A 27673-nucleotide genomic window follows, 5' to 3' on the forward strand; every position below is an offset into this window, starting at 1 on the left:
AGAATAAAAATGTTATTCCATTTGAAATTCTAACGAATCTGCTCAGCTTGTTATGTAGGACACATGTAGTGACAAAGACATGTAAAAATGAACTATTTTCTGTTGCCCACCTGGTAGAGGGTGACTTTGCCTCCACACCTAAACAGGAATATGTGAACAGTCAGGTCTTTAAGTCACCAGATGTTTCACAAGATATCTTGGCTGATTTCCATTTCCTACATTTTCAGTATAGTGGATATTTTCTTTATACTAGACCTATGCAGTTAGCATGAAGGTGGAATTCAATGAATGAATCTAAGCATCGTCAGCTTAACTACAAATTAATCTACGACACTTGATGTGACCCAACACTGACCATGAGCATCACAGCCACAGTCCAACACAGTGCCCTACTGTGAAATCACCACAGTACTACCAGCTAACCAATTTATCATCTACTAAACTACTGAATATTTTCATGCAACATTTTAATAACGCAACATTGTTTTGCAGGATGTTTCCCGATATGAAAATACATAATTTATCAAAACACATCATACACAGATCCAGTATGTGATTAAAAATGAACTACCTTTAAATCTAATTGCACCTCTACCTCTCCTGTCCCGTCTTTCTGAGATGCTGTCTTTCTCCTCCTCTGAGAAAAGCTATTCCACATTTTTTTCTCTCCCTAAATACAGTAGCTGGACATTTAGCTGGCAACACATTGTGTGATAAACTGCACACACAGTTGTATGTTAGCTGATGTCTGTTACCTAATAGAGATGTTGCATTTGAAATTACCTGACAGTTAAAAAACTTTACTCCCTTTATACTCACTCCTCAGAAGCGCTAGCGAAATGCCTAAATATCAAGGCTACACTGGATTGAATAGTATGTTGCTTTTAATAGAAAAACACCATACAGGACAGTGTGACTGCAATAAAGAAGAAGAAACAATAGAACGTGTTTTAATGCACTGTCAGAAATATGATGCTGAAAGAAGACAATTGATCAAAAAGCTGGGTGATATGAAAGTGAAACTGGACTTGGTTGATTTATTTCATAAGAACTTGAGAAGTGAAAGTTATCAGGCCATATTTTGCTTTTTAACCCTGTAAGACCCAACCCATCAAAAATAGCCAGAAATTCTTTTTTCTTTTTTAACTGAGATGTTTAATAATCCTAATAACAAAATCCACTTTTTCTTTGGTATATCATGTTGTGTATAATATGTTTTTATTATATATTTTTTGTTTTGCATTTGATACATTGGGCGTTTTGGCAACTTTTTGTTAGCAACAATGTTAATTTTAGACAAAAACAAAGAGTTTTGTCCATAACATTTTATGGACAAATTATGGCAAGTATTGATCATGTTGATGAGATGGAGGTCTCAGAAACTCGTGTATCAAATATGACACAGAGGGCATTATAGGGTTAAGGCGGACTAATTTGTTTGGAAGGATTTGAATGTTTGTTTGTTTTTTTATCCTTTTGTGGACGTTTCGGTCCACACTCCACACCAGTTGGTGGCGGTAGTGCACCATTTTGCTGTTTGTCAACCGCCAATAAATATTATAAAGAAGAAGAGGAGGAAGTCGAAGAAGAAGAAACAAATATGGCGGCTTCCTGTGGGTCAAAACGGCGACAAACTGAGGAAGTTTTTCATTCTGTGAACTTGACACTTTGAGCCGACGCTGCTTTCAGTATGTGGACGAGCGCCAAGACAATAAGAGCTTCTGTGGAATCGCTGAAGCGCTGTCAGCGTTGCTGTATGGGGACAGTATGGAGGGGCGACACTGACCGCGGGCAGCGACAGCTATGTAGAGTCCTGTCATCGGCATCAAAACCCAAATGGAGGCTCCTGTTTTTTGGCACTGATCACTTCGCTGTGGAATCTCTCAAACTTCTCACATCCTGCAGGTGCGTGTCCCACACAAGCCGCTTACAGGCGTGCACACGGGGTTTCACACTGCAACGTGTTACATATCATGTCACATATCATACACACAGAGGAGGATTTTTTTTTTTTTGCAATATTATTGCAATAGTTTGCAATAATATTGTAATGTATTTTTTTATTGAAATTAATCTTAATTAATTTGTTGAAATTGTTTCCTCTTCAGACACAGCAGTTTAACCTGCCAGAAATCGTCCTCTTGCCTAACGTGCTATTTAACTTAAAATGTAATACGAAATAAGCTCCAAATGTATTAGCACAGAGTGCCGTCAGTTTTATTAAATAATAAATGCAGTAGATTCTGAAGAAAATGGCCTGTGAAGATTTTTTTCAGCTTTTTTTTTTTTTTATATCCACATCTCTAAATTTACAGACAGGAACTGTGTTGTGCCACAAAGTGATCGTCAGCTTTTTGCAAAACAACGTTTATGTATCATTTATGTATGACTGTAAAACTCTTATTGACATTAAAAAATGACCAGATAGATTATAACGTAGAAAACAGGGTATGCAATACCTCAGGTAATTTATTTATTTTTAATGTAACCTCTTTGTAAATCCTATTGACTGCTGACTTTTTAAGAATATAAGCAAAGATATTAAACAGAAAACACACATCTGAAATCACCTTTGGCACAACCAAGGAAACGGCTCTTTTACATTTACTGAGATCAGTAGCAGACTTGGCGTTTCAGAGTGAACATAAGTCATCTCTAGCATGTTTTACACCGTAATGGACTACAGTTTCTGTGCTATGCAGTGCAAACACAACCAGAGTTCATACATAAGGCACACGGGATTATAAGGGGCTCTGTCGACTTTCAGAAAAATCAAAGGATTGATTTAAGTGCGCCGTATTTTCCAAACAACACGGTAATAACGACGGCCCGCTAGCATGCTCTACCAAAAATAGTGCTTTGTTGTGTGTCTGACGGAGGAAAGCTAAACCAGTTCCACACCACTGAAGTTGCAGCATTTTTACAAACCAGTTCAGGTTCATCTGTTTACAAAAAAATTGTAAATGTAAAATAATAAAATCAATATTCTTCTGTAGCAATAACAAAGTATAACATAAATTATTCTGTAGCAATTACACAAGAATATCCAGTAATGTCCCTGCCTACAATTAAACACATTCTCTTACTGAAAATCATCTGCTGTGGCAAATGGGTGCAAGCCTTTGACCACAAACGTAGTCACTGCTCGGTGACATTCGTCTGGCCTGAAAGGAGACGCTACCGGTAGACTGCAGCGAGGACTGCCAGCATCTGAGCCAGACTCTGTCTGTGTCTCTGATTGTGGTTATCTAAATGCACAGTAATAGCAGGTTTGTAATAAGGCAGATCGCACTAACATAATATGCACTGTTAGTTGATTATTTATTTACCTGCCGTATGAACGGGAGAGGACGTGTTTCCTGTTTCAGACAGTTGTCTTCAAATCTCAGTAGCTGATCAGTTTTTTAAAAAAAATCCTCAGATTTGCTCCTGTGGCACCAACAATCAAAGTCACTTTCTTTCCCAATGCATTGCCCTTTGCTCACTTTTAATTTCAGCACGTTGTCTTGAACTACAAGTGTACATTCACTGAATTGTAGCAATGTCAGTGGTTGAGTGGTGAAGTTCAGTATTTGTATCATACTCATTGATCAGTGAGTGTACATAAACACACAGGTTACATACAAATGGAGCTTTTCTGTGAACTTCTGTGAGAAACAGTCCTTGCATAAAATACTAAAATACTATTATCACTTTCAAACAAGTCAAAGTTCTTGTGAGAAAAGCGCCACCTCTTGGTAATACTCTGTAACTGAATGATAGTGGCTTCGTAATAGTTGACACATCCCACAGGGAGGACCAGGCAGCAGTTCTTGCTGGCTTTATCTGTATGTGCAATTCCAGTGTCCTATGTACATTTAAACATTTAGAGAGGGCAGGGCTGCAACTATTCATTGAGTATTTACAATAATTCAATTATAAAAACTCTGGACACATTCTTCGCTTAATGCACGGCTCTGTACTGCGCCATTGTCACCATGAAAACAAGACATTGCACACTTTTGTGACTAAAAACAGACCTGCAATAGAAACTTATTTAGGAGAAGTGTGTGAATAAAATCTACATGGGCGAGTAAAACTCTTACAAAACCCTGAAAGACAGAGTGAAGGTAATTTTTTATGCCTTAATTTAGATTGCATACATATTTTATGTTATTTGACTTTGATCTTAGACTGTACTTTAGTGTATTTATATAATTTTGCATTTAAGAAATGTTTGTCTTTACATACAATCAGTGGGCTTGGTTATTTTTTGACAAATGGAACAAAAAACATTCCACTTTCTAAAACGGAAACTAATGAGCACTTGAAAGATCTTTATTTTTTCTCTTTTGAATATTTATCAATGCTCATTAATAAGACACAAGTACTAATTGATGGAATAGATTACTAAAAGAATCGTTAGCTTGCAGGAAATAGATGAGGGCTTCATTGACACAGAACTGTGTTGTAGTTTAATTCCAGACTCCATGATCAGAAATCTCACTGCATACATTGTTCACAAACACAAAGTCAATAAAAGTGAGGAAATGAATACAATCAGTTTAATGCTCTATTTTCCACTTTGATTTCCTGGTAAAATGGAGCCTTTAGTATCTGGTATTGACTTTAAAACATATTTTTGTCCTAGAGAGTTGAATACACTGCTGGCGTGCTACAGTTATTAGTTTGTTTTTTTTATACTTAACCCTTCCTTTTGTGTTGTAGGGGCACCAGTGAAGGGATAGTGGAGACCCTTGAAGTTGTTACCTTGGCTGGTGATGTTCCAGTGAAGAGGTTTGCTCAAGAGAACCACCTTCCGCTACACAGTTGGCCCCCTGATGATGTGAATGGACGGTTTGATGTTGGTGTGGTCGTGTCTTTTGGCTGCCTACTTCCTGAGAGACTAATCAGCAAGTTTCCATAGTGAGCATTTATCGTTGATCAACTAATCGTTAAAACCTGGGGACTGGTGCCGTGCTGTGGTTTGACTATGATCTCACGGTCTCTGAAATGTTGTGACAATGTCCTCAGTACCCAGGGCTGCCTCTTATAGCTCTCACCCTGGGTCTTTCAAGGGTGGGTTAATTGTTGTAATCAGATTTTTCTTTTCTGTTTTAAGAATCCGTTTAACATCTCAGTAAACTCATGCAAATGCACTGGGAAGAGAAAATAAAACAAAATAGGTGATACTGTGGAGAGACACATAAATACAGTGTACATATGATGGGTGACAAATTAAAAGAAAAGGCTGAACCCTTGGCCCTGTCACTGAGAGGTCCAATTAGCACTTTCTGCTGACATCCACAAAGAGAAAATGAATGAATATCTAGATTAGTGATACCCCCCAAAATCAAGGAAATATATGACTTTCTCTTGTATTTTGATTAGAGTGAAGATTTAAGATTGGATAGGTCCCCTGGGTTGTTTTTTTTTTGGGGGGGGGGGGGGGGGGGATGGCTGATCTAGATGAATGGTGTCATTAGAGTTTAAGAGAGTTTGAGTTTTAAGTCTCTCTAAGGCAGTCCTTCCCAGAGTGTGGGACCCGCCCCCTGGGGGGGGCACAGAGCCATTGCAGGGGGGGCGCGGTATGAAAAGGGGGGGGGAACAATAACGCTTGGACACTGATAGCACGGGGCGCCCACACAAACGCAAAGCAGGAGATGAAGCATCGCTGAATATGTTTCCAAACCAACTTCATTCTAAGACAAAGACTAGAAAATCTGGTGAAGCAAATCTGCCCTTTGGCTTCACCTGCACAGGTGCTGAGGTCGGTCTCCCTGCAGGGTTGGTTTCCCCTGCATCGGGAGCAGCGCTGGGCTGTTTAAATCAGGGACTAACAGGATCCCACATTCTTGATTTTTAGTTCAAACTAGAGCTGGGCGATAGAACGATAACGATATGTATCGCGATATAACTTTTACTCGATAGAGAAATTAAGCTATCGCGATAGACCTCGCCGCTCTTGTCCTCAAAAAAAAAAAAAAAAAAAAAAAAGGTCAGCCAATCCAAATTAAGTAGCGCAGAGCCGAACCAATCACAGCCGCAGCGTCACGTCGCGTGACTTGTTACGTACAGCACAAGTGCCAAGCCACACGTGTGTTTGTTTGGGAAGCAGCCAGCGGGTAATGGAGGAAATGAGTGTGCCGACTAGAAAAATCAACCGAGCGTGACCGAAGAGAAAACAGATGATGGTTTCAATGCCGGAGAGATTGTCGAACGGAAGAGCCAAAGAGGTTCCGTAGTGTGAAGGTATTTCGGCTATTTCAAGTCTGACAAAAAACAGAGTAGCGTGCACTGTAAATTGTGCCGAAAGCAAGTCTGGAAATACAATAAACTGGTGCATGCGTCACACTGTGCGCCACGTTATTGTTTCGGTGAAATGAATTTCTACAATACTGTTACTGTTAATTCTACTCTCTGCAGTGTTTAAATGCTTACATATACACACAGTTACTGTCCGTCCACACATACGACTCTGTTCTGCTTCTATGCCCCAGCTTTGTTTACTTTTTCCCACCGAGGCTTCTAGACTTCTGATTGGCCAACATTTCTGCACGGTTAGGAATCTAGCGCCACCTGCTGCTTTGGCATGTTCATAGCAGCGTTTTCCTTCATTTCTGCCTTTATGTGTGGACGGGATTATTTTTTAAAACGAAAACAGAAAATCTCCGTTTTCAAAAATACCCGTGTACGTGTGGACGTAGCCTCAGTCTCTGACTGGAAGCGCTAATTCGTCATTCGGCTTTTGTCAGACTAAAGTAACTGTTAAAACTGTTTGAAAAGCTAAGCTATACAACAAGGAGAGATTGAGAATTTCCTTTTAGTTCTCAGTTTGTTTGATACTGACAAAAGTTAGTCAGTTTTGTCTGTTCTTCTGTAAAACAAACTAAGATTTATTTTTAGAATTAATATTTTGTTTCTAAGTGGAATTGACAATTTAGTCTGTTTCGTTTGTTCTATTTTGAAACTTAAACGCTTTAGCGGCTGCCTTTTGTGTAGTTTGCAATATTTGCCTTTATTTATCTGAAAAAGTCTCATGTTCCTTAAGTACATCTACCCTGTTGAACTTATTATGGGAAATAAATATTTAAATAAAAACAAGCTGCTGATTATTTCACATTTTACTTGTGAGCAACGGCACATTTAAATCTTACAAATATAGTTATTTGGCTTATATCGTGATAGATATCGTTATCGCCTGAAATGAAAAAAACATATCGTGATATGAAAAAATCTCATATCGCCCAGCTCTAGTTCAAACACTTCTCATAATGACTAACTGCTCCTGACATGTTGGAGATGTGAGCTCTTTATACAGTAAAGTTACAGCAGGATACAAATAACATCAGGCTGATCCTGCCACGATTTGTTCCCTCGGTTCAAATCACAGACAAACAGGATCCCACAGCTGTTTATGTTTTTGAACACATTTTGCACAGAGAGGCATTTTTTGAAAAATGTATTGATGCAATGTTGAACATTATTACACAGGAAAAAACAACTACAGTAAAATAATGACAGCGTGACGCCTCTGCCTTTGTAAACAGAGGGACAGTAACTGCGTGTAAAACCTGCAGACAGTCAGATTAACAGTATTTCGTCTCTATCATTCTGCAATTCATCTCATGTAAACAATAACGTGGCCACAGCGTGACGTGAAAAAGGCATATACCTTTGATGCTGCGTGACCAACTCTGTATTCCTCGTCCACACGGAAACGCAAAAAAGGAGTTTTAAAAAATCTCCGTTTTCGGAGATTCGAAATGCCGTTTACGTGGACGAAACAGCTGCGTGTTCAAAATCACCCGTGTAGGTGCGGACGCAGCGTAAACGAGTTAGTAGTTTATTTTATTACTACCTGTAATTTATTGCTGTTTACTTGTATTTGCTTAACTGTTTACTAAATGTTTGAGGTGTGAAATAAACCAAAATATGGGCGCGTGTGGTTGGAGGATGTGTGTGTGCGTGCCGGGAAGAGGGGGGGGCGCAAATATTTTTCTTGTAAAACAAAGGGGGGCCCAGCAAAATAAGTTTGGGAACCACTGCTCTAAGGCACAGTCAAGCCCATAATTATTCACACCCCTGGCACATTTTGACTTGAAGTTACTTTTATTTAACAAGTGAGGTTTTTTGTTGTTGTTTTTTTCGTTTGTATTTGGACTGGAAATGACACAGGCGTCTCCCAAAAGATAATAACACGATGTACAAGAGGTATCATTGTGGGGGAAAAAAATATTTCTCCACTTTTATTTAGATTTGATCAAAAAGTGTCATGTCCAAAATGATTCATACCCTTCACAAACTGTCAGTCTCTGGGAAAATCCAAAAATTTATATCACCATTTCAAATAGTCCAAGCTGTTCTAAAGCATCCTAATGACCCTGATTAATTGGGAACATCTTTTTTAACCAAATCAACAGGCGAAATTCAATTCAATTTTATTTATACAGCGCCAAATCACAACAACAGTCTCCTCAAGGTGCTTTATATTGTAAGGTAGACCCTACAATAATACATACAGAGGAAAAGAAATCTCAACAATCATATGACCCCCTATGAGAAAGCACTTTGGCGACAGTGGGAAGTAAAAACTCCCTTTTAACAGGAAGAAACCAGGCTCAGGGAGGGGCGGCTATCTGCTGCGACCGGTTGGGGTGAAAGCTTACAGCACCTGGTACTCCCAGGCGGTCTCCCATCCAAGTACTAACCAAGCTCAACCCTGTCTAGCTTCCGAGAGCAGACGAGATCGGGTGTGCAGCAGCTCTCTGCAGTTGCTTATGGACAGTCATGGCTAAGACAAAGAAGCTCAGTGAGGACCTCCGGCTGTGCATTGTGGCTGCTCACAAGGAAAGGGATACAAGGCCCTATCTAAATATTTTCAAGTTCTAGTGGCTACAGTATAAAGTGTTATTAAAAAAATACAAGATGGCCACACCTGTGCTGGCCAGATAAGATAGTGAAAGAGGTGAAAAAGAATCCAAGGTCCACCACTAAGGCCATCCTGGGGAATCTGGGCTCTGTTGGTGGCAGACAGTCCAACGCATACTGCACACTGTTGGGTTTCACGGATGCAGACTGAGGAGGACGCCAATTCTCCAGAATTGCAAATGCTCATCTGGATAAGGAAGAAGATTTCTGGTCTTCTGTGTTATGGTCAAATGAATCAAAAATTGAATTATTTGATCACAATGATGTTTCCTTCATTAGGTGTTTAAAAAAAAAAAAAAAAAAAAAAGGGAGAAGCCTCCAACCTTGAGAACACCATCCCCTCCTGTCAAACATGGTGGTGGGAACCTAATGCTTTGGGGATGTTTTTCAGCCAATGGACCAGGGAGTGTAATCACAGTGAACGGCACCATGAAAAAAAGAGCAACACATGAGGATTCTTCACAACAACATCAGGCAGTCTGCAGAGAAACTTGGCCCTGGGCACCGGCGAACATTTCAGCACGACAACGACCCAAAACACAGCAAAAGTGGTGAAGAAATGGCTGGCAGACAAAAACATTAACATTTCGCAGCGGCCCAGCCAGAGTCCTGACTTGAATTAAGAATCTGTGCAGGGAGCTAAAGGGTCTTAGACCCTCCAACCTGAAAGAGTTGGAGCTCATTGCTAAAGATGGGTGAAAATACCCGTGGAGACGTGCAAAAAAAGCTGGTCTGCAATTATAGGAAGCTTTTGATTGATGTAATAGCCAATAAAGGCTTTTCTATTGATTATTGAGAATGGTATGAATAATTCTGAACGTAACACTTTTTGCTCAAATCTAAATCAAAGCTGAGATTTTTTTCCCCACAACGATACCTCTTGTGCAACATTGACGCCCATGTCATTTCCGGTCAAAAAAAGCGAACTCGTTGGTTAAATAAAAGTAACTTTAAGTCAAAATGTGCAGGAGTACGAATAATTATGGGCTTGACTGTGCTCTAAGGAGCACTGAAGCTGTTCTACACAAGGCATGAGATCAGAACCTGTATATAAATCCACAGAAACAGACACTGCATTCTCTTTCAGTGGGATTTTGAATGTTCACCCTAGCCTGCTGCCAAGATGGCGCGGTCCAGCTCCTATCTTCCACACCATCTTGCATGGTGACAGTGTGACAGGAGTCTCCATCATCCAGATCCGACCTCACAGGTAAACAGCAGATAAATGTCTGAGTATTTTCTTTTTCCTGATAACAACCATAACAGAGCTCAATATCACCCTGCAGGTTTGATGTGGGGCCTATTCTCAACCAGCAATTCTATCAGGTCCCTGAGAATTGTACTGCTGATGAGCTGGGAGGTACTCTAGCCACAATGGGAGCACATCTCGTGAGTTAGAACATGCAACGTACAACTCCAGTTCCATAAAAGTTGGGATGTTATGTAAAATGTAAATAAAAGTAGTGATCCGAAAGTCTCATAAACCCAGTCTATTTACAATAGAACGTGAAAATCTATTAAATGTTTACATTGAGAAAATTTTCCATTTTAAGGACAATATGAGCTCATTTTGAATTTTATGGCAGCAACATCTCAATACCAGATGTTCTCAGCTGGTGAAAGGTCTGCAGGCAGGCCAGTTCAGCAACAGGAGTCTTCTATTTCAAAACCCTATATACGCCTTTCAGCATTGTTAGAGCATTTCCAGATGTGCAAGCTGCCAGCTCCATAGGCACTAATGCACCCCCATAACATCAGAGATGCAGGGTTTTGAACTGATAACAAGCAAACCTTGGTAAAGATTATTGAACCTCTGCCCCAGCTTTACTTCAGAGAAACACTACCTCCTTAAGATACTCCTTTAGATACTGATTAGATCAGGGGTCTCGAACTCCAGTCCTCGAGGTCCTGAAACTTTTCCATGTGTCGCTGTTTTGAGATTTGCAAATGAATTTTTTTTACCAACTTTCGCACAATGTCAGCATTTTCAGAACTGTTGCAGATCATGGTTATTTTTTTTTACCTTTTACCAGCAGGACTGTAACATGATTGCTTGTGTGTGCTTTTGCAGCTGATTAACACGTTGATGTCACTGTCTGAGAGAATGGAAAATCAAAGGGAACAAGGACAAACTGGTGCAACATTTGGTGCGTAACGCTGAGCTGGATACATATAGTTGTCTGAATGAAAAACTGGTCTTCTAACTTTCAACATGATTTCCCCCAACAGCCCCAAAAATCAAGATGTCCATGAGCTGGATTGTGTGGGAGGAACAGACTTGTGACCAAATTGACCGTCTATATCGTGCAGTCGGGTCCCGGGTAAGGCTCATTGCATAACTAAGTCATGCCAAACTCTCTTGGAGATCTCAACAATGACCCTCTCTTACATCAGATACCTTTGAGGACTATGTGGATGGGCAGAACAATAAAACTTCTGGATTTTGCTGGAAAATGTCATGTGTCATTATCAGGTAAAGTGATTAACCAAACCGGTAACACAATAAACAGACCGTATGAGTGTTTGTGACGTTGGTGGAGTTTTAAATGAATGTCTTGGCCAGATTCTATGCATAAAGTGCCCAAATATTTCTCCTTGAGTTGGGATCTTTTGGTGTGAACAAGAAGCTAGCCAACAGAGGCACAGGTCATGTGACTCAAAGTTAAGGGTAGCTCAACAGCTTCTAAAAGATGCAAACCAGTGAAAATATGAGGATAGGACTCTCTCATTAAATCACAGCGGCCTTGACAGCCTCTATTTTTAGAAAAGCCTTGAGCTGATCCTGTAATAAGAGCACTAACCTGGACTTGAGAGGATATTTTTCCCATATCAGCTTCTTTTCCTTGGCTAAAATTCAGAATCACATTCAAAATCCTCCTCACAGTCAAGGTCTTAAGTAACAAGGCCTGATCTTTTTTTGAAGACCTCATAGTGCCATATCACCACAATAGTTCCTCTGATACTGCTGGTTTACCTGTGGCTCCTGGAGTATTTAAAAACAGTATGGGAGGCAGAGCCTTCAGCTTTTAGGCCCCTCTCCTGTGGAACCAGCTCCCAGGTTGGATTCGGGAAACAGTCACCTTGCTGCTTTTAAGATTAGGCTTAGAATTTTCCCTTTTGATACTGCATATAGTTAGGGCTGCATCAGGTTACCATGAATCCTCCCTTAGTTAGGAAGCACTAGGTTTAGGTTCCTGGGAACTTCCCATGATGCACTGAGTTACTTAAGTGATTAGTTGTGAGGTCTGTCATCAGCTAGAAGGAACGTGAGACTACTGCAAGCAAGAAATAGTAAATGGGAAAACTCGGATGATTTCAAGGCATTAATTGCAGCCAGTGTGATGACTAGTTTCTGGTCTCTGCGTCGGGGATATTGGGCTTTCGGTATCAAGGACACTTTACATGCAGACCAGAAGTATCTAGGCTCAAACCACAAGCTTTCCAATTAGTGAACAATCCAGACATACTAAAAGAAAACTCCAATTTTTTGTGGAATTTGTGAAGAAAGATGACAGTTTTTCAAAAAAAAGATCATCTCAGCCACAAAAATGAACATACATGATCATGTAAATTGTCTAGATAATGTCACTGCACCTGTGTTGTAGACCTTTGTTAATAAGTAAACCTTTAAATAGAAATATTTGTAGAATCAGAGGTGGGAACCTCTAAGTGAGAGCTATGGAAGTTGTAATTTGACATAAATGTGCCCTACTGTATGGTATTCCAATATTGTATAACAATAACACTGTGCTGCCATTATCATTCACATGCTGTTTGCAGATCAAAGAAGGAACCCCATCCCCGGTTCAGTGAGCTTTCAGAAGGAGTCAAATACTCTAGCAGTCTGCTGCAAGGTTGGTCCAACTGTTCCCTCGAGCACCCCTGACCTTCTTCACTACATGCTTACCATAGCGTCTGCACTTTTCCTTAGCTTTAGTAGTGAGGTGACAGGTGACTTTCACACAGTTGCCACCATTGCTAAGCAACATATCAAAGACATTGTATTTGTGCAAATTAATTGAATGGTGTGGTTAAATGTTCGTCTGTGTTGGAGATGTTTCTCCACGTTGTTGTGATCAGTATTGGATTCATTACTAAAAAATAATGTGTTACACAAAAAACACTTTTCTTTAAAGTAATGCTGTTCATTGATTAACAAGCGACTGCCTCTTCTGGCTGCTACTTCAATCATGAAACTGCTTAACGATCAGCTGATCGGCTTTTCTGTCGCGAGTCCGTGTCTGTTGTTTGCTTTTGGCCCACTTTGCACCAGAAAGAGGAAACCAGCGGCTGAACAACAGCAGCACGTTTAAGCTTGATCAGCTGTTGTTAGAATGTATTTAATGTTACTTTCTACTCGAGGATCTTTTTCTACGTAGCTGACGGCTGGTAACTGTGCAGGGGCGGATCTAGCAAAGTTTAGCCAGGGGGGCCGATAGGGCATTAACAGGGAAAAGGGGGCACAAAGACATACTTTTCTTTCTTATTCTCATTTAAAATGTCGAGCTTTTAATAATTAATTATCTGACACACAAAGTTTTAATTTGATGCAAAATGAATAGAAGTCAATTACTGTATATAGTGACTATTAAGTCTAATATATATACCCTAGTAAGCTGTAGTACTTTTTCCTTTGGGAAGGTACCATCTGTGCAGTCTGCAGCTCTGTTGAAGAAAGATGTTGAATCTATTTAATATTTCTTGAAAAATAATTGATTTCTGTGCATTTTTTTCACACTGCATCAAATTAAGGTTGATTACGTCGATTAAGCATCATGAGGTGGAGCGTGAGGGGTGATTCCCTATTTTTTATTTATTTATTTTTGTTGTTGCTGGGAGTTGGAACCCTATTAGTTAGGTTGCTTAATATTTACGCTAAGTACTCTTTAAAATATCAGAATAGGGAGGATGGTGTAGGTCTAAGTTTATTACATTGATCAGTATTGCTGAACTATGAAATATTTTTTTTGCATACAGGTATAACAGAATAGCTTTAGTGTAGTTGTTGTTTTAAACTTGAGTATGAACTTATACAAAATGCAGCAAGATATTTAAAAACAGTTTTGTTGATTAAAAAACACTATATCGGATTCATATCGGTATCGACAGATATCCAAATTTATGATATCGGTATCGGTATCGGACATAAAAAAGTGGTATCAGTCCATCTCTACTTTAGAGCAGACTCTTTGTTGAGGAGAAACATACTCTGTCAACATAAACTCACACATACTGTAGTGAGAGCAGTTTGATACCAGCATTCAGACTTTGGCAGTGTTGCATTTTTTCTTGTCACCTGACCAAAAGGAAGACTTTTTGTAAAATATCAGTCATAAAAGCACCGCACATTTAAATAGCTTTAGGATTATAGCACCACAGTTTCATCCACAAAGAAGCTGTCAGTACATACAATCTCTACACCATGATGTTGTTTGAGCTATAAACAGCACCAGATAATTACAGGAGCTAAAGAATGTAACAATAAAATTGCAGCAAAACCACATATGAGCGGGCAGAGTCAGGTATGGGGTCTTCACACCCCCTTCTTTCCCTGTTTGTCATTTGGAGCTGGGAGGAGGAGTTGGCTGCCTGGTCGGGGTCTGGGCTTTTCTCTGGGCAGTCTGTGTGCCACCCCAGAGCAAAGGGAAACATCTCCTGTGTCTGGGGGCGGATTGCCACTCTGGGGAGGATGGCACCTGGACCTTGGGGTATAGAGTATGTATTTATATATGTGTATGAGGGTGGGAATGCATGTTTGTGACTGTGTGCCTGTTTGTCTATGTTTATGTGTCTGGTTGGGTCTTAGACTCTTCCTCTCTGGGAACATCTCGGGCCCCCACCTATCTCCCCCCACCACACTCCCTGCCGGTGGCTGATGACCTCACCTCTTGGTGCATTGTAGTTCTTGGTGTCTGGGGCTGGGTGCTCGGGTGTGTACTGTCTCACTCCTAGTGGCTGCTTGGCGGGTCCTGGTGCGGGTGGCTCGGTCGTGAGGGTGATGCTCTCCTCAGCTCTTTTCTAGGAGGGTGGCGCATCCGCCCTTTCGGTGGACCTCCTTGGACTCTTATGTTCTGGGGGGCCTTTAGATGTCTGGGCCTGGATATCCTTCACGCCTGCTTCATTTCCTGGAGGGGCAGGGCTATGGCTCCCCACAACTACTATCAGATATGGATAGTAGCATTCATGGAGAAACCTTTTGAATGCAGGCACGCTCACGCACACGGGTGTTCACAGACACACGCTATCTTCCTTGGCTGCTCCCTTTAAGCATATTGTGCTCGGTATCATTCAAAATGTATGATTTACAGTTACTTAAGATAAGATAAGATAAGATAGAACTTTATTAATCCCTCGGGTGGGTTCCTCTGGGAAATTCGACTTCCAAAAAGCACAGCAACGACCGAAGTTACAGTTACAGAATTGTTATATATACACACACACACACACACACACACACACACACACACACACACACACACATATATAAATACAGAGACAAATATAAATAAAATATACAAAGGGGATAAATAGAATAAATAGGAATAAAAAATAAAAATACAAGTGAATTGCACATTTCAAGTATTGAGTCTATTGCACTGTTGACTATTTACAAAAAGTATTGCACAAAAGGTATTGCACAGTGAGGTGAAGAGGCACTACAGCTTAGTTGTTCCCTCCTTTGTCCTCCTGTTTCCCCTCCCTCTCCCCTCCAGAGAGGAGTTAAACAGTCTGATGGCGTGTGGGACAAAGGAGTTTTTAAGTCTGTTAGTTCTTGTCTTGGGGAGAAGCAACCTGTCACTGAACAGACTCTTCTGGTTGTTAATGGCCGTGTGCAGAGGATGCCCAGCATTGTCCATAATGTCCATCAGTTTCTTTAATGTCCTTTTCTCTGCCACTGTCACCAGAGTGTCCAGCTTCATGCCGACCACAGAGCTAGCCCTCCTGATCAGTTTCTCCAGCCTGGATGAGTCCCTCTTTGCTGTGCTGCTCCCCCAGCACACCACAGCATAGAAAAGTACTCCAGCAACCACCGACTGGTAAAACATCCTCAGGAGCTTCCTGCAGATGTTAAAAGACCTCAGCCTCCTGAGGAAGTACAGTCGGCTTTGGGCTTTTTTATACAGGTGCTCTGTGTTGCATGACCAGTCCAGTTTATTGTCCACCCACAGCCCGAGGTACTTGTACTTGTTGACCACCTCCACCTCCTCCCCCTCTATCTGAACTGGCAGTGGACCTTCTCTAGACCTCCCGAAGTCCACAACCAGTTCCTTAGTCTTTGAGGTGTTGAGTTGCAGGTGGTTTGTGTGACTCCATGTGACAAAGTTCCTCACCAGACTTCTGTACTCCTCTTCCTGATCATCCCAGATACACCCCATGATGGCTGTGTCATCTGCAAACTTCTGAATATGGCATAATTCAGAGTTGTAGCAGAAGTCAGAGGTGTACAGGGTGAAGAGAAGAGGGGACAGCACAGTTCCCTGTGGTGCTCCTGTGCTGCTGACCACAGTGTCAGACGTGATGTCCTTCAGCCTGACGTACTGTGGTCTGTCGGTGAGGTAGTCGGAGATCCAAGCCACCAGGCAGGGGTCCACCTCCATCCTGTTCAGTTTTTCCTGAAGCATACAGGGCCGGATGGTATTAAAGGCACTGGAAAAGTCAAGAAACAGGATCCTGACCGTGCCTTTTCCCCCATCCAGGTGTGAGTGGGCTCTGTGTAGGAGGTACAGGATGGCATCCTCCACTCCGACACCCACCTTGTATGCAAACTGTAGTGGGTCCTGGGCATGTTGTACCTGTGGTCGGAGGAGGTTGAGGAAGAGCCGCTCTAGAGTCTTCATAAGATGTGACGTCAGTGCCACCGGTCGGAAGTCATTCAGCTCATTGGGCCGGTTCTTTTTGGGGACCGGGACGATGCAGGATGTCTTCCATAGGGCGGGCACTTCTGCTTATCTAGGATGTTGCTGTGGTCTCCCTACTGTGTTGTTCTCTTTTTGCTTGTTTTCTTCCTTTCCCATCAGGTAATGTAGCAGACTTATTGTGTCTTTTCTCTTGGTCCAGTATGGCACAGCTGTACTGGTCCACTTGGGAAAACAAATCTGTTGGGCATTTTTCTTGGCCCTCAGACAACAATTCTGATTGGTACAGTGCCGAGAAACAGACCAAAAAAATAATCAAAGAATGGTGAAAAAAGACCTTTATTGAAAAGTCTTTCAGATAAGCAAATGGTTAAACTTTTTCCAAGATGGCGCCAGCAGTATGCACGGCGACACGTCCGTCAACTCTGCTAGCTTTGCTTTGGCTTGGCTAGCCTTATCCTTCTCTATTTTATCCCAAAATGCCCTCGCTCTGCATGGCTTTACTAAATGTAAGATCATTAGCAAACAAGACGTTTGTATTAAACGACTTCCTAAAGTCACAACAGCTGGACTTTCTATTTCTGACAGAAACATGGCTTCAACCCGGTGAGTCTGTAGCTTTTTCGGAACTGGTCCCTCCTAATTTCTCATTCTTCAGCCTCCCTCAGTCCTCTGGTAGGGGGGGAGGCTTAGCCACCGTGTTCAACGCTCGATTTCATTGCCATCAAACATTACAGCACGACTCATTTTCTAGTTTTGAACACCAGCTGTTTGAGTTACACCTGAATTTTGCTGCGCCTTTGCTGTGTGCCCTCATATATCGCCCTCCCAAGTTTAACAAGGATTTTATCAAAGAGTTTTCAGGTTTTATGGCTGGAATCGTTCTTAAATTTGACAGTTTTTTAATCCTTGGTGATTTTAACATCCATGTGTGCTGTGACTCTAAACTTTTGGTCAAGGACTTTTTTAAATATTATTGACTCTTTTAACTTGACCCAGTGGGTTACTGGTCCCACGCATGAAAAAGGTCACACTCTGGACTTGGTGCTCTCCCACGGGTTGGATGTGTGCATCACGGAAATATCCGAGTTGCGCATCTCCGATCATCTTCCTGTGTTGTTCATTCTAACACTGCGCTGCTCGATGGATAAGCCGTACGTCCCAGCGCGCAAAAAGCGAGCGCTTAATGTATTAACAGCGCCTGCTTTTTATGCTGCCTTTATGGACTCTGGAATAATGAACTCCAACTGTAAAAGTGTTGAGGACCTTTCGGACATTCTTCCTTCTACCTGCACTGATATCTTGGACTCTATTGCTCCGCTCAGGACTGTGCATTTATCAGAGCCGTGGTTGAATGAACATACGCGCTCCCTCAGACGTGACTACAGACGCGCTGAAAGGAGATGGAAAAAGGACAGATTGTATGTTTCCCTACAGATTTTAAGGACTCGTCTTTCTGCTCACCAAGAAGCTGTAAAAACTGCAAAGACACAGTTCGTCTCAAACTTAGTGTCAGTAAACAGTCACAGGCCTCAGGTACTTTTTAACGTTCTTAATCGCTTTCTTAGTTTATGTGATAATTCTGGAGTCACTTCTTCACCAAGTATGTGCGATGATGTTTTAGCATTTTTTAATGACAAGATCCTATCGATTAGGGCCCTTGTCTCGTTGTCTGCTGCCTCAGATCAGAGTCCTTCTCCTGTGTGCTCAGCTGTCTTAGAGCAGTTTGATCCCGTCTCCCTTAAGGACTTGACCGCGGTAGTTAGTAACCTAAGATCATCACACTGCCCCTCTGATTGTCTCCCCCCGAGCTTGCTTAAAAGCACTTTTAATACTGTTGGGCCTTTCATCCTGAGATTAATTAATACGTCCCTTGCTACAGGCTACGTCCCATCATGCTTTAAACAAGCTGTAGTTCAGCCTCTTCTTAAAAAACAAAACCTGGACCCAACTGTTCTGTCCAACTACAGGCCTATCTCAAAGCTTCCTTTTCTATCTAAAGTCTTGGAGAAAGTGGTCTACCTACAGTTGCAGGCCCACCTTGATTTTAATATGATCTCTGAAAAATTTCAATCTGGTTTTAAATCACTACATAGCACTGAGACGGCACTTTTAAGGTTTTTTAACAATATTCTTTTAACTCTGCCCTGCTGCCCTTTTATTTTTGGACTTGTCAGCAGCTTTTGACACGGTCGACCGTGACATCCTGTTATCACGGCTAGAATTTCATGCTGGCCTAAAAGGATCTGCCCTACAGTGGTTTCGTTCCTATTTGTCAGAAAGGTTTTTTTTTTATGTCAATATGGGCCCCCACAACTCCAAAATAGCCCCTCTTAAATACGGTGTACCTCAAGGCTCTATTTTGGGTCCTGCCCTGTTCGCACTCTATTTGTTGCCATTGGGCTCAATCTTCTCGCAGTACAGCATTTCATTTCATTGTTTTGCTGATGATTTGCAGATTTATCTACCTTTAAAAGCAGGGTCAGACCATCCGCAGCTCTCATTACGCTGCCTTGATGATGTCAAACAGTGGTTGTCATTAAATTTTTTAAAGCTAAATGAAAATAAAACTGAGGTTGTCATTTTTGGCAACGTTAATCATATCGACAGCACTCTGGGCGCCTTTTCCTCGTATTGTAAAACACATGTAAAAAACCTCGGTGTCTACATTGATGGTTCTTTTAAATTGAATAAGCAGGTGAGTGCAGTAGTTCAGTCCTGCTTCTTTCAGTTAAGACAGCTAGCCAAGTTAAAGCCATACCTTCCAGCTAACGTCTTTGAGCATGTTATTCACCTTTCCCTTACTTGCAGATGAGACTACTGCAATTCATTGTGTTATGGTCTAGATCAGGCCTCCATCCATCGTCTTCAGATGGTTCAAAATGCTGCTGCTCGCCTGCTAACTGGTACCAAGCGGAGAGAGCATATAACCCCAGTTTTAGCTTCTTTACACTGGCTTCCTGTCTCCTACAGGATCCAATTTAAACTTCTACTTTTTGTTTTTAAGTCACTTAATGCCCGAGCCCCTCCTTACCTGTCTGAGCCCCTCTCTGCCTATGCTCCACGAAAAACCACGAGGTCTAGCTCAAAACTAATGCTGTCCATCCCACGGACTAACCTCAAATCTCGTGGTGATAGATCCTTCTCTGTGGCAGGTCCCAGACTTTGGAATAGTCTCCCCTTAAATATTAGATCTGCACAAACACTTGAGCATTTTAAATCATTACTAAAGACACATTTCTATGCCCTGGCTTTTAACACACTATGACCCAAGCATTTTGGTCTTATTTGAATTAGTTTAGTTATTGTTTTAATAATTTTACTGTCCTTTTATTGTTTTTTTATTGTTATTATTGTATTACATTGTTGCTTTTTAATACCATTTTATATTGTTAAGCACTTTGTGCAGCATCGGCTGTTTGAAATGTGCTATATAAATAAATTTGACCTTGACCTTGACCCCTGAGCTTAAACTTCCTGAAATGTTGCAGCAGTAGTACTGCTTTCTTTGTTTCACTTTGTCCTGTTGATTGTTGCCCTAAGTTTTATATTAATGTGTGTTCCAGGATGGCTGGGTGGGATTCAGATCAGTGCTCCTGAACAAAAGACTCACTGCAGCTGATTTCTATAATGGCTACCTGCATCAGACACGGCAGAAGAACACGCCGTGTGAGACGGCTGAAGGACAGTTTTTCAGTAAAAAAGGAGGAATTGAAGTGCATCAAATGAGAAAAAACTCAAAGTTGTGACGCAACAATAATATTCTCACTTAAAGTAAACACAACACCATCTAATGAAATGTACTGTTTTTAATGTGTTATACTTTTAAGGCATTTGCATTCATGCCACAGTTATTTTTTGCTGTATTTATTCTATTGCAATAAATGATTGCAATGTTGATCAGCAGTTTCCAGGAACAATAATGAACTGATTTTTTTTCCCTTTGAATATTTACCTTAAGGACTTTTCCCAGTCTCTACCAGTGTTAATGGTTGGGCTGTAGATGTGATGGTGTTTGGTTGGTCTTTCAGTCTGGAATTGCCCTCCTCTTTGCTCCATACTGGAATCTCTCAGCAGCAGTTGTAGTGTATGATAAATTAAGACACCAAACACTGTGACGTTAACATGTACACCATACATAAACATGTCCAAATACAGCAGATTGACCAGTATTTATAGCTACATCGGTTGTTTTCTGCTTTTCTTCAGAGAGCTTATATGACCTTGTTCTAGAAAAGTTGGGGTGCTGTTTAAATAAAAGAAAAATGCAATCCTTTGCAAATGTTGAAAATTGTGAAAATGTTTACAATGTTCTGTTTTATTCGCATAGAAAACCTATCAGATGTTGAGAAAATGTCCCATTTTGTGAAAATATTAGTTCAGACTCAAACTACATAAATTTCTTAAATACAATTTTTAGCTATTAGAGAAAAAAGGTATTCATGGTACAGCAACATCAATAACTGTTGACATTTTTTTTCCTATTGATCCTTTAAAGTTGTTGCATAACTAAGAGAGGATTCAGGGTCACCTGATCTAATCCTAATTATATGCTTTATCAAAAAGGCAAGTTTTAAGCCTAATCTTAGAAGTATAGAGTCAAACTAGGAGCTGGTTCACAGAAAAGGAGCCTAAAAGCTGAAAGCTCTTCTTCCCCTACTACTTTTAAATACTCTAGGAACCACAAGCAAGCCCACAGTCTGAGAGTTAAGTTCTCTGTTGGGGTAACACAGTACTATGAGGTCTTTAGGATAATATGGAGTTTGATTATTCATGTATGTGATGAGCTGCTAACGAGTATTTTATTTAGTAATGACCCCAACACTGCTGTCGTCTCCGGAGACAAAAGTTTACCTTTTTGGAAGGTGTATGTCCTGTTACATCTGGCATAAAACTAACACCGCGCTTCATGAAATCATACTAAAATTCAAACGTCGTGGTGGTGGTAGTATGATGGATTTTCCAGATTTGATGGAGTTTATAAATTCTGTTTGACTATCTGAAAATCCGGAAGGAGAATGTCTGGCCATCAGATGTGTCCTGAAGCTGAAGAGCTCTTGGGTTATGGAACAAGAAAATGATCTGATGATCTGGTCCCTTAAAAGTCTGAAGTTAAATCAAGATGCTTTGACATGACCTGAAACAGACTGATCATGGTCGAAAGTCATTCAATGTGGCTGAAGCAATTCTGCAAAGAAAACTAGGCCAAAATTGCTCCACAGTGATGTGAAAGATTCATAGCTATTGATCCCAAACGCTATGAGATAACTGACCAATCATTTTTAGTCATTCAATGCTTTAATAATTAATAATCCAAGGAAGAAGTGTTTTACTGGTGAATGCTCAAGGTGGATAAACGAACATGTCCCTCCCTGAGCCTGGTTCTGCAGGTTTTTTCCGTCCCATTGTTGCCAAGTGCTGACTCAAAGGGGTTGTTTAATTGTTGGGGTTTTCTCCATATTTTTGTACAGTTGTTACCTTACAATATAAAGCACCTTGAGGCAACTATTGTTGTGATTTGGTACTATATACACCGCATTCCAAATTATTATGCAAATGATATTTCTCTTGGATTTTCCTAAACAGTCGATGCAAGTAACAGAACAATTTTCGAGTCATCAGCTATTAGTTTTATTAGTATAATTTGAACGTTACTGAACAACCCTCCCAATGAAAACATACTGTTTTTTAAAAATAAAAAAACTTAAAATGCACTGTTTCGAATTATTAGGCACAACAGAGTTCCAAAATATTTCATAGGTTGTAAAGAACTGAAAATGGTTATTTGTTGAATTTGCAGCATTAGGAGATCATATTTACTGAAATCAAAAGCTATTTCAATCAAAAAGATCTTAACAGGTCATGTTACGTATTAACATAGGACCTCTTATTTGATAGCAGTTTCACAATTCTTGCATCCATGTAACTTTTTGGAGAGTTATTGCTTGAATGTCTGCAGGATGTCAGAATAGCCTCCCAGAGCTGGTTTTTGGATGTTTTGAACTACCGCCACCCTCCTTGGTCTTTTGCTTGAGAATGCTCAAAGGTTCTCAATCCGGTCTTTTAGTGATGACATGATGAATCCTGCTTCTGGGCCCAAACTACCCTGCGTATAAGGCTTTTGTGGGTTTTTTTTTAACATGTTTTAATGCTTTGTATCTGGTTCTATTTATTCCAACCCGTTCTCACTCCCAAAGCGTAACATTTTACGCTAGGTGACAAATCGTCACCATATTACGTTTTCGGCTACCCACCACGTTCCTAAATGACGACCTCGGAAAAAAGAGGAAATATGAGAACCGTCTGGACTGAATCTACACATGTTCGCTCTTTTTCTTCAAATCGCTTAGAAACACGCTATTTAACATCATTAAAGTCCTGGTTAAGGTCCGGAATAAGGTTATGGTCAGGGCTAGGGATAAGGTTAGGTTTAGGGCTTTAATACAGGGCTGGAACGTCTACTACCGCAGGAGCGTCATTGCACTGGATTCCATCCATAACCCGCCGCGTACCATAAGAACGCCGAAGGTCTCCTTTCGCGTTCCTCAGGAACGCCGCGGGACGTGACAAAACGTCGACATGTTACGCCTCGGTAGTGAGAACGCTCTGTTTATTCTCAAAAAGCCCCTAAAAACAGTCAGTGATCACTGTCACCCTCTCGGTTTTTATTACCGCTATTCATTTTAAAGCTCAGTTTTTAAAACCTTACGATGGAACTACAGTCCAGCCCATTCAGCAGTATATTGATGACTAACCTCGAATTGTGGATGAATTATCTCAGTTGTTCTCCTGACTGAAGTTTGGTCCATTTACAGCATCCTGCCATGCGATTGCATTTGTCCCTGACCATCCAGAATACTCACGGCAACTTTTATCGAGTGGAAAGAAGTTAGCGTTCATCCTCCACCCTTCACTGTTAATATTATGCTAACGTAGCTGTGTTGCTAGCGATCACATAGCACATCGTTATATCAGCTAGCCAAACTAAAGTAACCCTACAAACGTCACTGCTGTTTACTTTCCTGTCTTCATTTATGTTGGAAGTGATAGCAGAGCTGTATGTCTTAATTTGTTTCAGAAATCTCTCAGTCAGGACAGGCTATATTATATTTAGATGGAAACTAGCGAGCTAACTCTTTGCTAACTTCTACTACGTTAAGTTTAATAAATTCCGTTTTCATGGATGCCTGGATGTTTAACTTAATTGTTACACCTGGTAAAGCAGCCACACTGATCATTTTATTACAGATGAAAGAATTTAGATAGTTTTTAACTCTCAGTAATGCCGCAGTGATCGTTTGGTTTATGGACCTGCAGCGGAGTTTGGGCCCAGACACGGTTAATGACGTCAGACTTAAAGACCGGATAGAGGTCAGGGGAGGTCGGGGGCCACACCATGAGTTTCTCTAATTTTATGCCGATAGCAGCCAATGATGCAGAGGTATTCCTTGCAGTATGAGATGGTGCATTGTCAGGCATGAAGATGATTTTGTTGTGGAAAGCATGGTTCTTTTATTTTGTACCATGGAAGAAAGTGGTCAGTCAGGATGTCCACATACTTTGCAGTAGAGCTGGGCGATAGAACGATAACGATATGTATCGCGATATAACTTTTTCTCGATAGAAAAATTAAACTATCGTGATAGACCTCGCCGCTCTTGTCCTCTTAAAAAAAAAAAAAACAGCCAATCCAAATTACGTAGCGCAGAGCCGAACCAATCACAGCCGCAGCATCACGTCACGTGACTTGTTACGTACAGCACAAGTGCCAAGCCAAACATGTGTATTTGTTTGGGAAGCAGCCAGCCACCGTACCGCCCGGGTAACGGAGGAAATGAGTGTGCCGACTAGAAAAATCAACCGAGCGTGACCGAAGAGAAAACAGACGATGGTTCCAATGCCGGAGAGATTGTCGAACGGAAGAGCCATAGAAGCTCCGTAGTGTGAAGGTATTTCGGCTATTTCAAGTCTGACAAAAAACAGAGTAGCGCGCACTGTAAATTGTGCCGAAAGCAAGTCTGGAAATACAATAAACTGGTGCATGCGCTACGTCCACACGTACCCGGGTATTTTTGAAAACGCAGATTTTTCTATGCATTTGCACCTTTCGTCCACACGTAAACGCCGTTTTTGGTCACTGAAAACGAAGATTTTTGAAAACTCCGTTTTTGCATTTACGTGTGGACTAGAAAAACGGAGAAAACGCAGCATCAAAGGTGTGCGCACTTTTTGACGTCACACTGTGCGCCACGTTATTGTTTCGGTGAAATGAATTTCTACAATACTGTTGCTGTTAATTCTACTCTGCAGTGTTTAAATGCTTACATATACACACAGTTACTGTCCGTCCACACATACGACTCGGTTCTGCTTCTATGCCCCAGCTGTCATGGTCCCTGTGCCTCACCAGCTGATTCTGTATTAGGCAACATGTTTTCTCTCTCTCTCTCCCCCCTGCCGGGGCGATGCTCATTATGGGCTCCCGCCCCTGGCCCACGCACCTGCTGCCTATCGGGATAATCACAAGGCCGATTTAAGACACCAGCACTGTGTCACTCGTCGCTGGATCGTTGAGTTATCAGCGTCAGTCGCTCAGTAGATTGTAAATAAGGATCTGTGAGTTCGTTCCGTCTGTTCGCCTCTAACTATAATCTCTGTGTACAGATCTATCCCGGACCTTTCCCAGCCTGCCTGTCATCCCGTGGACGAGTGAGTGGATGGTGTTTCCCCAGTGTGGGGAGTGAAGAGAGAGAGCCTTTGGAGGGCGTCAGATTCCCGTCTTTTCCCTCACATACCCCGGAGCCCTGGACCCCCCTCCCCCCCTCCAGCACTTTGTAAATAGCATCACCTGGTGTCGTTGTGTAAATAAAATCTGTAAATCCTGTAAGGAGTCCCGGTCTGCGCCTGAGTCCGTTAACTGAAACCTGACACCAGCTTTGTTTACTTTTTCCCACCGAGGCTTCTAGACTTCTGATTGGCCAACATTTCTGCATGGTTAGGAATCTAGCGCCACCTGCTGCTTTGGCATGTTCATAGCAGCGTTTTCCTTCATTTCTCCCTTTATGTGTGGACGGGATTATTTTTTAAAACGAAAACGGAAAATCTGTGTTTTCAAAAATACCCGTGTACGTGTGGACGTAGCCTCAGTCTCTGACTGGAAGCGCTAATTCGTCATTCGGCTTTTGTCAGACTAAAGTAACTGTTAAAACTGTTTGAAAAGCTAAGCTATACAACAAGGAGAGATTGAGAATTTCCTTTTAGTTCTCAGTTTATTTGATATTGACAAAAGTTAGTCAGTTTTGTCTGTTCTTCTGTAAAACAAACTAAGATTTATTTTTAGAATTAATATTTTGTTTCTAAGTGGAATTGACAATTTAGTCTGTTTCGTTTGTTCTATTTTGAAACTTAAACGCTTTAGCGGCTGCCTTTTGTGTAGTTTGCAATATTTGCCTTTATTTATCTGAAAAAGTCTCATGTTCCTTAAGTACATCTACCCTGTTGAACTTATTATGGGAAATAAATATTTAAATAAAAACAAGCTGCTGATTATTTCACATTTTACTTGTGAGCAACGGCACATTTAAATCTTACAAATATAGTTATTTGGCTTATATCGTGATAGATATCGTTATCGCCTGAAATGAAAAAAACATATTGTGATATGAAAAAATCTTATATCGCCCAGCTCTACTTTGCAGAGGTCACTTTCACACCTTCAGGGACCCTGAAGGGGCCGACCAGCTCTCTCCATGTAATTCCCACCCAAAACATGACTCCACTACCTCTTTGCTGACCTCACATCCTTGTTGGCACATGGTGGCCATCCACCACTCCATCCACATGGACAATATAGGGTTGCACGGCACTCATCAGTGAACAAGACTGATGAAAATTAGTCTTCATGTAGTTCAAGGCCCACTGCAGCCGTTTCTGCTTGTGAGCATGAACCTGTGTGTGCCGTGACTCAGCCACAAATCTCTTGACAGTACAATGATCATGCTTATCACCAGAGGGCAGGGATAGCTCAGTAGGTAGAGTGGTGGCCCCATGATCGGAAGGTCGGGGGTTCAACTCCACTGAATGGCTACCTTGAGGTACCCCTGAGCAAGGTACCGTCCCTACACACTGCTCCCCGGGCGCTGCATTGGTGGCTGCCCACTGCTTCACTGGGTGAATGGGTTAAATGCAGAGGAAAGATTTTCAGCTCAAGATATTGTTGCATTATTATTCTTTGTAAATAAACGTTTATTCTGAGAATCCTGTGTTTGCGTCCACCAGCTTCACTATCCTTGACAAATGAAGAAAATTTGAAAAAGCACCACAGAGATAATTCAGTATCTCGGTGCTGCCTCACTGGCTAAACAGGATGCTTGGCCTTTCTAAATGAAAATCCTTTGATTAAAAAATACCATAAACACACGTCTCTGACTAGCTTTTTTGTGAGCTACCTACATTTTGAACTTGACTATTTTTTTGCAACTTTCATGATGTTATTTTTAGCTTCTGGCATCCCTTCACATAAGATGTTAAACACTGTGGCTGTTGACAGCTCAAATGGCGACAGGTATGGCCAGTGTTGGGTAAGTTACTTTAAAATAGTAACTTAGTTACATTACTAGTTACTTCTCTCAAAAGTAACTCAGTTACTTCAAGTTACTCGTTACTTTCAAAGTAACTAGTTACTAGAGAAAGTAACTTTGGTTTTACTCAGAATTCTCTTGTTAATGTGTTGCTTCCATAACTTTGCCAGTCTTCTAGCTTGCTTACTTGCCACAAGTGCACTGTGCCACCTACCAATAGAAAGGAAAAGATAATGTGCATATTTCCACGAGAGAAATCCCACGCCTGGACCGTCATTGACTGCTGCCATGATTCTAGCCTACGTCACAGCGTTATGTGCGCCTTTT

The 27673-nt window shown here is 41.2% G+C and overlaps 1 protein-coding gene across 3 annotated transcripts; it reads left to right on the top strand.

Moving 5' to 3' along the window:
- Positions 1 to 1553: 1553 nt before the first annotated feature.
- mtfmt (mitochondrial methionyl-tRNA formyltransferase) lies at positions 1554 to 25718 on the top strand. Of its 3 annotated transcripts, none has more exons than XM_082531081.1 (9): positions 1554 to 1905; positions 4708 to 4776; positions 9998 to 10120; positions 10197 to 10299; positions 10982 to 11057; positions 11140 to 11231; positions 11305 to 11383; positions 12691 to 12764; positions 20333 to 20938. In XM_082531081.1, exons 1-9 carry the CDS (start codon positions 1691 to 1693, stop codon positions 20513 to 20515), a joined length of 1014 nt encoding a protein of 337 aa, XP_082387207.1. In that variant the 5' UTR covers positions 1554 to 1690; the 3' UTR covers positions 20516 to 20938. The 3 variants fall into 3 exon arrangements, with proteins under 3 accessions (XP_082387207.1, XP_082387206.1, XP_082387205.1); XM_082531080.1 differs by lacking the exon at positions 20333 to 20938 and adding an exon at positions 25431 to 25718 and having other exon boundaries at positions 1555 to 1905; positions 4708 to 4905; XM_082531079.1 differs by having other exon boundaries at positions 1556 to 1905; positions 4708 to 4905.
- The last annotated feature ends 1955 nt before the right edge of the window (positions 25719 to 27673 follow it).

The sequence above is a fragment of the Aulonocara stuartgranti genome (assembly GCF_965226115.1).
Source record: "Aulonocara stuartgranti genome assembly, chromosome: 1".
NCBI classification, from domain to species: domain Eukaryota; kingdom Metazoa; phylum Chordata; class Actinopteri; order Cichliformes; family Cichlidae; genus Aulonocara; species Aulonocara stuartgranti.